Below are 16,163 nucleotides of genomic sequence, written 5' to 3'. Positions count from 1 at the left end.
TCAGGCAAAGACATTGAGCTCAGTGTTCTCCCAGGAACACTGACTTAAAATAGACCTTCAGGATCAAATTTTGTATTCCACCATTTGTGACAATAGGAGCCTTGCCAAAACCTCAGTTACTGTAAGCTACGATAACACATTTTAGAGAAATTTCCTTTAGGCTCTTCCAATTTAGCTTTTCTCTTCTACTACAAGTATGTTTCCCATGTAGTTGTACAAGAAAATAATGTTGTGAAGCACTTACTGTATGGCATCAATGCCATCACACAGGGTGTAATACAAAACAATAGCAAACTGGTTGTTTGGAGGAGGCTTACCCATCATCCTAAAATGGTAGGACAGTAGGATACTGTACAGCAAAACAGTGGGACACTGTGCAAGGACCTAGTTCAACTAAGGTACAACTCAGGAGTAATTTCTGTAGAGCCAGTTACATTCCTCCACCCCAACTTATGAACTCCCTGAGGAAGGGCTCACTGCTAGAACCCCATCAGTTACCTATTTTAAAGGACTAAAAGACTGAGGAAATTGAGGAGTGTCTTCCCACTCTTTGCAGCAGATGTTAGGAGCCCCAACCTTGGTTCTCTACTACTTTAGAGAAAAACTGCACTGAGACAAAACAGGCAATTTATATATGCCCTGTCCAAAAAAGGCCAGTGACTTACCTGATCCTTTCTGTTCAGTCCTCAACTCAAGAGACGCACTCCACTCCCTGTCTTGCTCCCCTACCCTGAAGAGAGGACCCTGAAAGAAGCCTCTACCACTTCCTTGGCACTTGACCAGACCAATCCCTCCCCTGCAGCTTGAGATGGCTGGGGCTTCATTCTGTATAGTTTCTAGGGTTGGAAAGTTAAGCCACAAAGTGTATAATGTCATCAACAAATGGTCACATGAAACCTAGCAGTGGTCATCACGAAGGCTAGAGAAGAACAAGAAGATTACCACAATAGCAATACCTGTTTTTGTAAGAGGATGGGTTACCAACTGCCGCGTCAGATTATTTTCAGATGATCGCAGTAGCAGCACAATATCAGCTGGCAGAGTATCTCTATTTTTGGCTAGGAATCCGCTTGCATTATATAGAACCTGTTGAAAATGCGCATTTATGCAGCTTCTGGGCTTTTGAAAAGTAATTATAAATTTAAGCACTCTGCCATGTGGGTTTTAATATATCAAGATACACAAATAGTTTTCCAGCCATCAGGCTCACTCTTGCTTACAGTCTTTCTTTTGATCACTGAAAGTTCTAACTTTTCAATACTGAGAACAATTATGATGCAGATCACAGGAAGCAAATCCATAATTCCAAAGTAGCTTGAAACATTTATTTTCCCTAATGCAGATATGTTAATATTAGTTTTAGCCAGTGTAGATTTATCACTAGGACAAGTGTATCATAGTCCTCCTTTACACCAGTACATGTGTAAATGCACAATTAAAAATGCACTTGATTTCAACCATATCACACAGAAGTACCCATATGACTATAAAATCTTTCTGTTCCATTCATATCATGCTGTACTGGATCCAGGACTTACCACTCTTCCTAGAAATCTCTATATTAATTGTAGGGGAAGCTTGCAAAATCACAAACTGCATACTGGCAATTGTAATCTCTCTAAAAATTCCAGGAATGGTGTACCTAACTCAAAATGTTACTCCAGGTATGGATGCATGCTGTAAAGGACCCACAAGAAAATCTGTCCTGTGAAGAAGGGTAGAATATACTTGCATATTTAATTTAGAAAAAAAACCCACAAAACAAGCCAGTAACAGTCTTAAATTACAAAAAAGGCTTGGAAAGGAAGGGGAAATAAATTGTTCTCCAGTTCCACAATAAGGAGGACTAAGAGTAATGAACTTACATCACAGCAATGGAGATGTAAGTTAGACAGTAGGAGAAAATTCCCAATGAAAAAGCTTGTTGAACACTGGAAAGGGCTGATGGGGCACTAGTGGAATCCCCATCTTCAGTGGATAGTATCAGGAATAGTACAGGGAGAGCTGGCTCTCTGCTCCTGCTGAGGATATGCTGTGCTGGTGAAGTGTAATTCAGGTGGAGCTGAGGTTCTGAGGAGTTACTGCAGGTCTTTTGTACCTGGCTGTCTTCTGGAAGGGGCAAGCTATCTTCCATCAGCTCATGGGCAGTATGTTGCCTCTTTCCAGGCCAGCTGCTTTAGCACTGCACAGACCCAACACAGTTTCCTATGTGAGAGAGCAATGTCCACTCCATACTGTTTCAAAAAGCTCAGAAGGAGGTGGGAGCTCCTGCTTTCACAAGGCAAGGTTCAGGTGACCACTGTCATCTTGCTGCAGCGCATCAGCAACTCCTGAGTTTGAAAGGCATGTGCAGCATGTCACCTTGTACAGGAGGGCAAGACGCTGTTCATCAAATGAAGCAGAAAGCAGGGCCTGCACTATCTGTCTTGATGATAAAGTACACAACTAAGTAAGGCTGATGAGGTGTAGGAGCTAGTAGAAAGAATGGAGCTGGATCCTGATTCGAAGCAGAGGGAACAAGCACGGCACAGGACTTGGAGGAGCTAAGGGCAAGAGCACTGAGTTGCATTACATAATGATTATGTTTTGGTTTTTCTATAATACAGTCAGTTCATTTACCTGGTGACATTTAAGAAAAATACACTCCTGCTATCGCTGTTTTTTATGAAGGAAAATAACTTTTCAATTTACGTTTGATGGGTAAAGCACTGCCAACATTTCCACGTCAGGCCTGAATAGAAGAAGGTTGACAACCAATCCAGCTGTCCTGTTTTATTTCCTTCCAGCCCTACCATTCCATAATCCCCAACTAGTATCATTAGGTCTCTTACCTTTCCTGCATAATGATAAATCCCAAAGGTTAGATCTACTCTTTTGGGTCTCCAAAAATATTTTGACTTCAAATTATCTTCAAATTTTTCTGAAAGGAAACACATACCTTATCTTACTGGAGTTACTGTACAATAATTGTCTTCCAAAGCTGTATCCCTCTAAGGATATTGCCTGACTTCTGAGACAATGCAGAGGCACAAAACAGGCTCTGATGTTTTTAAGGACAAAGATATCATAATGGTCTTGTAACAAAAGGCACTGGATAGAGAATATGGGAGCTCTTGGATCAGTTACTTCATACCACTTTTTTTCTGTGACCTCAGAAAATCACCTGCCTTTCTAAGTTTTTGATCTTAATATATGAAACAATGTAGTAATTCTTCCTAAGGATTCCTTGTGGAATTGTGAGGAAACATTTACCGATTGATGGAGGGCCTCTGTACTGTAGACTAAAAAGTATGAGGACAGAAAGACAACAAGCTCATATAATTGCTTTAGCATGGGCTTCGTTACTGGATGTTATTAAGTTTTGTTACTGGGTTTTGGTTAAAATGATCATTGGACACTTTGCACATTCCAAAATGAGTAAAACCAGTGTTTATCTGCACAGCAAGCCCACTGAAATAACTAAATCAACTGTAACTGCAACTACTCAGCAGCACTGAAATATTCAGGATCTGAATTACAACCTATTTAGGTGTTTTAATTTCAGAATAGAAAAAAACAGGTAGCATAATTTGCTGAAAGGCACTGAGGCAGGTTTGCAGCCATTACCCTTAAAAAGTACTAAAATTCTTGTTCAGATACGGCTCATCAAAAATCTTAGAGCTGAACATGAGTCAACTTTGAAAACAGTGTAATTGACATAGGAACCTAGAGTTTTAACTCAGTTTGATCTTTATCTTTCAAGCCTTGCAGCTAAAAATTCCTGAAGGCAGAAGAATTCAAAAGCTGGATCAGCAGTTTAGGTTCATTTGTACTCTTGATATTTCTCTATCAACTTCAAAGACACAGCCATCCCTGCATGCATGCCTCCCTCAAACATACCGTTACATTGGAATGTGGGTTCACTAAATAATAAGTAGCATATAGCCTAAACCGGACACGCCAAACAGAAATCTAACAGGGAGGCACCCTGCAAAACTGTGAAATAAATCATATACTTACCTACAAGTGTCTGATCTGTTGCTTGTGGAAATCGACTTTCCTCATCCAGCAGGGACAATAAACCCATTGGTTTCTGCAGAAACATATCTAAGAGGGGCCTGTTGTCCTCATATTCTATAACTCTTGCATCAACACCTTCGTATAGGTATTCATTCTGTAACAAGCAACAGAAGGCATGTTTTGTCTATGTATACAGAACCATTCCAGAAAATAATTCACAAACTGTCAATTGTAGCAAATTAAAGCTACATTGAAAAAGTATGCCCTGGGGCTAAAGACATAAAGGTTTTGCAGGAACAAATGTCAGTTGGGATGTATCACACTGTTAGGCTATAGATTTTAATTTGCCTTTGGATATGTATGTGCTTCCTACGGCATATTTGGTAAAGTAAGACACTTTCCAGGAATATGCAAAAATTAAAGAAATGGAGTTGAAGAAGATACAGTGTGTGCAGATGGAGACCTCAGTGTCTATTTACTTCCCTCATCTGCAATGTAAAAATATTTCTTAATCATTTAGAGCTACACTTATATTCCAGTTCCTTGCTCCGATCTACGTGATGTACAGTGGCTGAGATTTACAAAAGTGACTACAGATTAGAGGCCTCACTTGTTTGATTCCCCTCCTCAAACACCTGGAAAAGTTCTTATGCGGAAAAGAATGGTGCACACACTTTCTAATAATTAAAGAATGGTGTACATACTTCCTAAAAATTAAATAAATTGTCTCAGGTTGGCCTCTACAACATTTTCACTCCTTTTAAGGAACTAGGGAAAGGTATTCAGCAAGATTAAAAAACAATAGAAAAGTTGGTAGGGTTTTCTTTTTTTCCACTCCTGAAGACTGCAAATATCTTTGGATTCCTACCAGACTGAGAAAAACGTGATAACAAATGTGGTGTCCACACTGTGTTGCAATGGTTTTATCTTGAAAATAATTTAAGATATAGCTGAAGAATACAAGAATTACTTTCTTTAATCCTTCAGCGAGGCAGAGGACAGCTGTAGATTTACCAAGAGAAGGATGCTCAAGGGACTGCCACCCCTCCCTTATTTTCTCCTGCATTACGTAATGCAATAGCAGTTATCCACTGCACAGTGCTCCCACATATACCAGGGCTGCCTTCAGTCCTGTGCATGCTATACTATGAAACACATAATTAAGCCTTTTGATCTACTTTAAATATCATCCCATTTCCAAAGGATAGGACTTTATAGAATTGTATTAATGTATGGTGTTAACATCATAGTTGTGCTAACCTGAATTCATTGTGTCATAAACATGAATGATGGCTATTATTAATGAGTTCAAAGACCTCTAACCCTGAAAGACCTCTCCTTATGTGTCATTCACTTGAGTGTGAATGAGTGAAGAGGGCACTATGTTGAGCGTTTCAAAACAGAGTTAACTGCCATATACAACAGAAAAGCACATGTTATTAGACTTCATACTCTTAATCTCTAAGCCAGAGAGAAACAGCAAAATGAATAAAATCAATAACACTGCCCTGGAAATACAGGCCCAGATAAATAAGTCTGCTGATCCATTTGAGAGAGAACACAGAATATATACCTAAACCCTTCCAGTGTCCATATTGATCTAATTTCCCGGGACACTCTTCACTCTTAGGATAGGTTATGGCTCAGTTTATATGCCCATACAAGGGTGTAAGCAGTAAGAATCTCTCCTACACCCCCATGAGGGCTCCTCATCATGACACATAACATTAACTTCATTCATGTCTCCCCTGCAGCAGTGGATAGGTGAAGTTTTGTTTTGTATTTTAATCAATGACCTGAGTACCAGGACAAGACAGAAGAGTAATAAACGTATCACTGATATAGGCAAAAAGTTAATTATATACTTGTAGGAGCTAGTGGCAGGAAGGGAATGAGTCTGTGTTATCTCCTACTGGAGTAGAGGCAGCTTAACCGAGGGCTACGGCTGTACCGACATGCAGATGTTATGTTCATGAAACCAGCTGTTACTGCTTAGGATTATCAAGTGTGCATTTATCAAGGGGGAAAAGGGAAGAGATTGCTCAGGATGAATCTGTCAGAGAAGTGTGTTTCTGTGACGCTTGCACATCCTCAAACAAGCTCTCACAGACAACCTATCTAATGATTAAGCTTTTCCAACTACAATTGCTGGTTTAGAGAGCTGATAAAAGACTTATCCTCGAAACTGAGAGGAGGTCTGTAATAGCTGTACTACTACACCATAATAGCAACATCTGCTCCCCTCCCTGCGTGGCCGGTGTGCAGTGTCTGACCTCCAAGCCTGCAGCGTATGTGACCGTTTGGTCTTTTGTGTCTGCACCTCGATGACTGAATGAGTGCCAGTGCTGATGGTTTCGGTAATGCTGCCGCTTGCCCAGTAGGATATGGAAGCAGTTCACTCCATCACTTCCCATGGGCTCCTGGAGGATGGCTGATAACCAAGTCTTCCAGGCACCAGTGTGACAGATGGCTCAGAAATAAGATAGCATATTACATTTCCTTATGCAATGCTGGTCTTCAAGCATATGATTAGGATACAAGCAGCAAGGATAAAAGCCTTAACGATGCACATCATAAAACTGTAATGAAATAGATCTTATTTGAATTAATAAGCTGAATCAGCTACAGGATTCTGTAATCCCCCACGATGTTTTATGACAAGAAAGCTCCTTAAAATAGCAGCTGCTCATTGAAATTCTAAAGCATAATCCAACAAAGTATTCCTGTGGATAGGATGTCAAAAGGAATGACTGAGTTACACTAATACTTCGGCTCCTATCTCATCTCAGTATTGCATGGTATCTTTTCTGTGATCAAAACTAGGTAATATTAGCTTGTGTAACCTGGTTTCACTTAATAACAAAAAAAATATTAAATGCATTAGGAAATGGTCTTATGTTTAATAAAAAAAAAGTAATGGCATTTTGTCAAGAAGATGGTATGATGACACTTTGGTTTAAATGGAAACACTGGAGACTTATTCAGAATGAACCTTTTCCAGCTTAAAGTAGAAGATTAAATTGTCATACGAATGTAAAATAAATACTGCATATATCTAATGCAAAAAGTAGCATCCTTCCAACTTGCCACTTTCCAAAATGTTTTAAGTATTTGACATTACACCTTTTAGTCTTTACAGAAGAATCACAAATGCTAAAGAAATGGGAAGGTTGTCTTGCTGGACAATGTTACCTGCAGATCATGGAGCTGACAGGATTAACTTACATCAATACCTTACATGTAAGGGAAACACCTTGATGGACAGGACTGAAGGAGCAAAAGTTGTGCTTTGCTTAATATTAACTTAAAAAAACTTGTGCCAGCATTCATTCCACTTACTTAACTACAAACACATAAAAGAAGTGACTAAGTTGAGAGCCCACATTTCCTCCCCAGTCAGTAGATACAGAGATGTTATCTACTGACTGTTTTGATTCTAAACTATCTTTATCTTGAACTATACTCCCTGCTTCAGCCTTTCTGTTAAGTTAGGGAAAGAAAATTGCATTAAAGCCTAAAAGTCTTTATTCTTAAATGCAAACATTAAGTCAACAATAAAGAAAAAATCCCTTAATTTTGACTTGAGTTCTCCATGTTGGCACACAGACACTCTGCTCTAGCAGACACCCTGAGCTTTTGGGTGGTGGTAGTACCACTGTCACTTCTAAGGCCATAATTTTGTAGGCCACATTTTTGTAGGCGACACTTCTGAGGAAAGCAAAACTGTGAATGCTTTTCAGCTTCAGATACAGAAAAGAAACCAGTGACAATGATAAAAACATGTCACCTGCAACACTGAAAGTACAATTCAGCCTTATGAGTTCGTTTACTATTTGTCTTCATTGCTCAAGTTGCCAAAAAATGATTCACCTTCCCTAGTTATATAATCACTACTTACTGGGTTGATATGGGTTAATTGAGAACTAGACTATAATCAACTGATTTAGGCCTTGACTTTCCACTAGATATGTCAAATTTCATCTAATTGCATGTGGTGTCGAACTGAATAGGGCGAAACAGGGAAAGAAACATAGGAATAATGTACCTATATGTCTGTCTTCTCTTGAGGGAAGTGTGAAAGAAATTAAATTCTGAAGTCTTCCTTGGGTGGATCTACAGGGTGCAACATAGTGTCATGTTAAAGATTTCTGAGATAGCACAGAGCAATCCAACATGTCTGTCTGGCATTGCACAGGGCTGTGGAGAGATACTAGCCTGGGACCCCAGCAACAGGATAGCTCCATCAGCATGACAGTCAGTTTGGGATAATGAAAAGTCAACACAAAGGTCTCGGTGACTGCTGGCATCAGCCTTCCCCTACACATAACTCCTGTCTTTCAGTAGTAAAGACAAAAACCCCTAAATGTGTGTAAAGCCAGACAGACACATCAGCGAAGGGCAGGGGTCATCCTATTGTTTGGCTGTTACGTAAGTGATACTTTGTATCATTAAGAACAATTTCAGTCATATGACTTGGAAAATATTTCCTTTTTTTCCATGTATAGAAAATTTGGTAATTATATTTTATATTTTCCTGTAAATAGCTTTCTCCTATTTGTCTGCAGGGAAGGCCTGTATTTACAGTTAAAGTACATTACTGGTGTTAACACAGGACAGTCATTACAGAGAACAGAAAAGATTCTGAAGCCACCTGCTTTCTCAAAGCTAGTTCTTGTGATGTAAAACTGTGTGCTGGTTTTGGCTGGGATAGAGTTAATTTTCTACATAGTAGCTAGTATGGAGATATGTTTTGGATTTGTGCTGGAAACAGTGTTGATAATATTTTATTTTGAGGATATTTTCATTACTGCTGAGCAGTGCTTACACAGAGTCAAGGCCTTTTCTGCCTCTCACACCGCCCCACCAGCGAGTGGGCTGGGGGTGCACGGGAAGCTGGGAGGGGACACAGCCGGGACAGCTGACCCCAGCTGGCCAAAGGGATGAATATTCCATACCATACGATGTCATGCTCAGCATATAAGCTAGGGGAAGAAAAAGGAAGGGGGGGACTGTTGGAGTGATAGTGTTTGTCTTCCCAAGTAACTGTTACTTGTGTGATGGGGCCCTGCTTTCTTGGAGATGGCTGAACACATGCCTGCACATGGGACACAGTGAATGAATTCCTTGTTTTGCTTTGCTTGCACGTGCGTCTTTTGCTTTACCTATTAAATTGTCTTTATCTCAACTCATGAGTTTTCTTTTTTACCCTTCCTACTCTCTTCCCCATCCCACCGTGGGGGAGTGAGCGAGTAGCTGTGTGGTGCTTAGTTGCCAGCTGGGGTTAAACCATGGCAAACTGGGACAACCATGTCATAAGTAAGTGAAAAGTGATGTCTTATAATGACTATGAATCATTCTGCAAATCATCCCGTGCCATTGGGTTGTATTGCAGAATAATACATTTGTCATTTCCTGGCTCTGAAGGGAGAGGGCGGTATTTACACCCACACTTGCACACACTTAATCTGTATAGCTCATTCTGCACTGTCATAGTAATATCTTTGGAATCTGCTACAAGAGAATATAATTATGTTTATATTTTATATAAATATAATTTTAATATATCATCTAGTGTAGTGGTGTCATGTAAATTAAAGCAGACATCTTACTTGGTTGGTATTACAGGCAGGATATAGACACTTGTAACAGGAATATTAGGACTGGTATAAATGAAATATGAATGGAAATGTGCGTATACACACCAGAAGAGTCTTAGAAGAATGGCCTGTGATTTGAATGATGAACATTTGTTCACAGGAATAAAATTGAGGAAAGCGGTGTTTACATCAAGACCAGAAGGTTTTCACTCACATAAAAACACAGCACAGACAGCTAGCGAGTGGAACACCCTCTAAATCTGACAACAGGAGGATGACTGCAAGGTTACAGCACATCACATATGCCTTTCCTTTTCCTACGAGCCCACCAAGGAAACAGACTGTAGGCATAAAGATTCCAAACAAGCAAAACCAGATAATGACCTTGCCTAAAGATTACGGAGGCCTGAAGTAGAAGAGGGTCCAGAGGAGGGCCACAAAAATGATCAGAGGAACGGAACAGTTCTCTTACGAGGACAGGCTGACAGAGTTGGGGTTGTTCAGCGTGGAGAAAAGGATCCGGGGAGACCTTGTTACAGCCTTCCAGTATTTCAAGGGGACTTATGAGAAAGATGGGGACAGACTTTTAGCAGGACCTGTTGTGACAGGACAAGGGGTAATGGTTTTAAACTAAAAGAGGATAGATTTCAACTACATCTAAGGAAGAAATTTTTGACAATGAGGGTGGTGAAACACTGGCACAGGTTGCCCAGGGAGGTGGTAGATGCCCCATCCCTGGAAACATTCCAGGTCAGGTTGGACGTGGCTCTGAGCAACCTGATCTAGTTGAAGTTGTCCCCGGTCATTGCAGGGGTTTGGACTAGATGATCTTTAAAGGTCCCTTCCAACCCTAGATTCTATGATTCTAAGTAAATAAGGTTCTGAGGCAAAGAAAAGCCCCGTAACAACTGATGATTGCTAAAGGGTGCAAAAGATCTGTCCAAAAACTATTTCAGCAAGAAGAACCTAAAAGACATGATGAAGACTTGCTAGTTGGTGTCCCTTGTTCTCTGTGTCACTCACAAATGATCCTGACCAGACCACTTGAACACACATCCTGATGCTTTCTACATGGGTGTGAGTCAATGAAATCTATGAGAGAATGAGTGGGAGTGGATAAAACTGACATACTTAAAGATTCTGTAAATAAAGATCACCTTCCCCTTGCATAAGGTCTGTAATTGTCATACTCATTTCCTACAGGGAGAAACGGGTAAACTGTATGTTGTCAAAATCAGAAGTTCATTTTTCCTTCATCTGCTCAGTAGCAAAACCACCACTCTGACCTCTCTGCAGCTGGGCATGTGCAGGAGAGCAAACTGTTCCTACTAGGTGGTGACACCACAAACCTCTGCATTAATATAGGTCTGGCCAAAGTGTTCTGTATTAGGATATCTAGAAACAAGTAAAGGCAGATGACACTGAACAGGACCCAAGTCTAATTAAAAAAGAGAAGGAATATTAAGACAATATTTGAGTGTACAGGGGTAGGGTTAGGAAAGCCACAGCAGCTCCATCACCAGCAAAAAGGCAACTAAGGAGAATGTGAGCCTGCTGCTGAAGGGGCGCGGGTGACATGGAAAAGGCTGAGATACTTAATGCTTTCTTTGCCTTGGTCTTGCCTGATAACCCAGGTCCCTGAGACCAGAGGGAAAGTGTGGAGCAAGGAAGACTTACCTTCAGTGGGGGAGGATCAAGTTAGGGAACATTTGAGCAAAGTGGATGTACACAAGTATGTTCATGGGACCTGGTTAATGCCTGGATTTGCCAGGAATAAATAACAGTGCTGCAGTCTGTGTTATTTCAATCTTCCAGCTGTGAGAAACAGCAGTAGCCAAGTGCTCTTTTTGTGTGAATTTATGCACTTTGGAAAGAAGACACGTAAGTAGTCTAATTACAGTAGCTCAGGCTAATTTCTCTCTGATGGTATTAAAGACAAGCAAATACTTATGACTGAGCATCTCCCACATAAATCTACAAAAACAACTACAAGGTCTAAGACTGCAAGACAGCATTTCCTGAAATAATTGGAAACAGGATAAAACATGGATCCATAAAAAAAAAATTTCCATTTTACACATAGATATATACACCTCTACACTGACACATGCATGTACACACTAGCATACAGACATGTTCCAAACTTGTATCTGTCTCATCCTTAAAACAAGCAGTGACTAACACTGACAGAATACTCTTTTTCCAACTAATAATTAAAATTAGTATTCAGGAGGATTTTCATCTATGTATCATAAAACCCAATAATTTCAATAAAACAGAGAAAGTATTATTTCACCTAAAATTTGAGTGTTGACTGTTCTGCTCACACAGAATTCTGGAATATTTCTTTTTTCAGCAAGATTACTATTTGTTTTCCTGGACATGTTATTTCTTCAAATAACAATATTCAATAATGATTTAAAGATGGTTAATTTAATTCTAATGGAATTATTTACAAAGTTGAGATGATCTTTTTTGAGGTTTTTCACTCTGCTCTTCAATTTCATAAACTTCTATAATTACAACTCTATTCCTTTTCTCTGTTTTACACCAAATTACTTAGATTAAATCCATCATTGTTTGGCTTAGATGATCTAGTTCCTGAATAAAAATAAAATAATTGTGAGATGTTCAGTTTTTAATAATGGAATTTCAGTGTTCATTAAGGTTATTAGTAAACTATTATGAACACTGCACTTCAAAAATTATGTTACCACTCATTTATTTTTTTACTGTAGAATCATACATTACATCACTTATGTTATTCCTCAAGAAAACAACATTGCATTTGCATCAAACTGATTATCACTGTGTTATGTTGCTTAGATACTGTAAATTTCAAGTTTAATGCATTTTATGTAGGCATTTTACTTGCAAATAGCAAGCATTGCTTCACAGAATACATACTCGGAAAACATTTGTTATAATCTGCAATTTACAACCTATTATGGAGAAGGAACAATGGAGTTTCTTGAGACAAGGTTTTATATGTTCAGCAATATTAAAGCTTTATCAAAATACTCAACACATACCTGTTCCCAGGCAAAGACATGTTGATTGAAGTAGAACTGAATTTGTTCATTGGCAATGTTGATACAGAGTTGTTCAAAAGAATTTTTTTTGAAATTCTCAAAGCCAAAGATATCAAGAATTCCGATGTTCAAACCATCATCGTTTCCACTGCAAAGATTAAATAAACTTTCTATTGTTGTATCTTTATTTTACACTAACTAGCTTCATTATTATTTCACAAAAGGAAATAATGGGCTGAATCTGTATGCAAGTTAAACAGGATAATTTTTGCTAAAACAGATACCTCTTAAAATAACAATCAATTTTTGTTTGAAATACAATAAATGCACATCAATTCAAAGATTACTGTATTTGCAGACCAGATACACTGAATCACATAATGACCAAGTCAACTGATAAGCATATAAAGGATTTACAATTTTATTTTTAAACTAATATTTGCTAATTATTCTACTGTAAAAAGCTGAATCCAGTACAGAAACAACATACAGTTCTTTTTGTTTCTCTTGTAATAAAACAGGCTTTACTCACCACCATCTCGAAATTAAAGACTGCTGTCATTAAACATTATTTCCTCATATTATTTATTCACAACAATTAAAACAGCTTATTTTAACATGAAAGTCAAAAGAATGAATAGCTAGACCTTTTATGCATCTAAATAACTACTTTAAGCATTGGAGTGTAATATGAATATAAATTACCAATTAAGTTCCAGTGAAGTACTACTACTAAAAACTTCAGTTTCAAATTTTAGCTAAGGCATTCTGAGACATAAGTGGTAATTTCTGCAACTGGAAAAAAGGTCTAATATTTGTATTTATTTGCTGAAACAAAAAATTAAGAAAGTGTAATTTTATATCAAACTGAAGTTGTCATTAGTGTCTTTTCCTAGCTAAATCAAAAAAATAAATCAATTCTATCTATAAAAACCCTTGGAGGGGCTATATGTAACCTATTTTATTTTATTTTATTTTTTTAGGAAATCGGATATGAAGAACTAGCCTCAAGATACTCATGAATAGCACTTGAACCTCTTTGTGAAGCCCATCTCAAAAATGGAAATGTTTCATTGTGGAGGGATCAAAATTATTGACTTTGACCTCAATTTTCTGACTATTTTATTTGGCTGGAAATTACATATTTGGTGAATAGACTGCTGAAATTTGTCTGCCCTGTTCCTTCTCAGAGCTAATTACATAAAAATAGCAAACACAAATTATTTTACTATCACAAAACCAAAGCAGACTTCTGTTTGTTTTGGTTTTTTTTTTTTTTTTGTAAAGTGAACATTTCAGGTCGAACTTTCTCCCTCCTCACCAGCTTAATAAGAATTCAATTTGAAAAGTGTTCAGTAACAGGCACATGAGAGAGGCACACAGGCTAGCAGTGCTGCCCCATCTATTGTGAATTTTATCCTACCACTTACTGGTTAAAGTTCTATTTATTGCTGCTCTGCTGTAACCGAATATGAAAGTTTAGACAAATTTTAGGATTGCAGCCTTGGCTTTCTGCTGATGTTTCAAAAAAAAAAAAATATCCAGAAAATCCAGATTTGCATACCAAAGCTATTTGTTATTGATATTCCTCTTCAGGTAGTTACAAGTTTGCCACTATCCACTGCTATTGTCAGCCAATGAGGGCCCTAATCTATAGGATCTATAATGCAAGCCACATAATTTCTTCTTTGATTAATTTGCAAAATGTGTTATATCCTCATTCCACATATCTTTCTTGTCTCTGTGTTTAAAATGTCATCTTGTAAAGGTAGGGTGGACATTAACCTCAGCAAACGTGTTTGGAAACTACTCTTACACATACATGAAACCACGCTCATAACAACAGCGACAGAAGCAACAGCATCAGTGCAAATAAGAGCAGAATTTGACCTATATAATCAAGAGATGAATGTCAAAAGTTGACCCTGAAAAAGTATAACACAAAAAGTAGTTAGTATGTAATTTACAAAGGGTTAAACGAGTAAAGGTCAAACAAGAAAACACCAGACGCCTGTGCTATCCCTATCTACGGTATTTTCACTGCATACTATGAATAGGATAAAACCTTTTTTTTTAACATGGTGGTGTCATAAACAAAAAGGTAGCAGAGAAAAAGTAAATGAGAACACTAAATGCTCTAGTGTAAACAGTATTATTCCCACAGAAAATCTCTCTTTATTCTGGAAAATCTTCTTTTACCTTAAATGTTTGTCAGGTTTGAGTAAAGTGTTGATGCGATTGACTATCCAGCTAAAGAGGCGCCCATACAGTGCTTTGGCCATGGCATCTCTGACATCAGTGGCTTTTTCCACAGTGTTGGGACGAATAATTGTTTCCCCTCGAGTCACTACACAGTGAGAAGTGAGGGCCTCTTGCAGTTCATCTGCCTGAATACACAGCAAAGATGCACCTAGGAAGCAAGGTCACAGTCAGAGCTCAGAGGCAGATTTTGGAAAGAAAAATACACATTTTTGCAAACAAAGCTGCAAGTGCAACTTATTATGAATAAGGGCCAAATCAAAGTCTCGAACTATGACTAATGAGGGTGTTCACGCCAAATAACTGTAAGTATCTAATTTAGTCACCAACCTTCCTAGCTTCTACTGCAGTCAATGAGTACGTGATTCAAAGCAGAGGCCTTTAGGTTCTAAATTGTTTTATCAAGGAGGCTACTTCTCCAAACTGTCTACTGAGAAATGGTAGGGATCTAGGTGACTATGTCAGAAGTACGTAAGTTGTGAGGTGTGAATATCCCTCTCAGTTATAATCCACCCATATAAGCCACTGCTGTACTCCTTTTGCTCCAAAAAAGGGGTGCTTCTTCCCCGGTTCCACAGTATTTTTCTATCTATGGCAGGAAAACGTGTAAGAAGATAGCGCGAAGGCTTCATTATCTCCCCACCTGTAATTACTGAGAAAGAGTAGCAACTTTCTTGAGAATCTTTGCCCCTTTCCTTCTTCTGCCTCCTGGCAGCCTATAGTGTAAGGTAACCCTTCCAAAGAATCAGTGAGCCATATTTCAACAGGCACATGTGGGGAACAAGTAATGAGTTTCTGAGAAAGAAACTGGGAAAAAACTATTCAACGTGTTAATGAGGTTCTCCATCAAATGTTCAAATAAACTTGGAAAAATTCCAAAGATTTTCTTTTCAGGCATCTGCAGTATTAGTCATGTTTCCTGAATGCCAGTGAACTGATTAGTCAAATAAGGTGCATAACATGGAAATTGTTTTCTTTTTGCATTTGAATTTATGTGGGCTTGGAATTAATCTATCTTCAGCATTTAATTATTCTTGCAAAATTTCCATATGAATACAGTTTTCATTGATAACTCTCTTGCAATAAAAGAAATTCGCTATCAAAACACTAAAAGAAAACAATCTTAAATCAGGAAGAAACACTCACAATTCTCCAGGGCTACTGGATTGGAAATGTTGCTCTTGTCAATCATATGTTCAGATACCACTGCAGAAAATTCAATGTTGCCCACATTTAAAATGGCAGCCAGGACACTGTACACACTTCCAAGTTCCTG

At 38.4% G+C, this 16,163-nt stretch overlaps 1 protein-coding gene across 1 annotated transcript in view; it reads right to left on the bottom strand.

The window, feature by feature from the left end:
- Positions 1 to 16,163, bottom strand: part of LOC309402659 (myosin-IIIa-like) — a gene marked incomplete at both ends in the record, with an annotated part of 69,054 nt that overhangs the window by 31,706 nt on the left and 21,185 nt on the right. The window contains 4 exons of the mRNA XM_081996520.1: positions 4,000 to 4,153; positions 12,629 to 12,776; positions 14,828 to 15,038; positions 16,034 to 16,160. Of these exons, the coding sequence (XP_081852646.1) occupies positions 4,000 to 4,153; positions 12,629 to 12,776; positions 14,828 to 15,038; positions 16,034 to 16,160 (640 nt within the window). The remainder of the gene's footprint in view (positions 1 to 3,999; positions 4,154 to 12,628; positions 12,777 to 14,827; positions 15,039 to 16,033; positions 16,161 to 16,163) is intronic.

Source organism: Phaethon aethereus, assembly GCF_964289735.1.
Source record: "Phaethon aethereus genome assembly, chromosome: 2".
In the NCBI taxonomy this organism is placed as follows: Eukaryota; Metazoa; Chordata; class Aves; order Phaethontiformes; family Phaethontidae; genus Phaethon; species Phaethon aethereus.
Note: the sequence above shows the minus strand (reverse complement) of the source record. Positions and strands in the feature narration are given on the sequence as shown.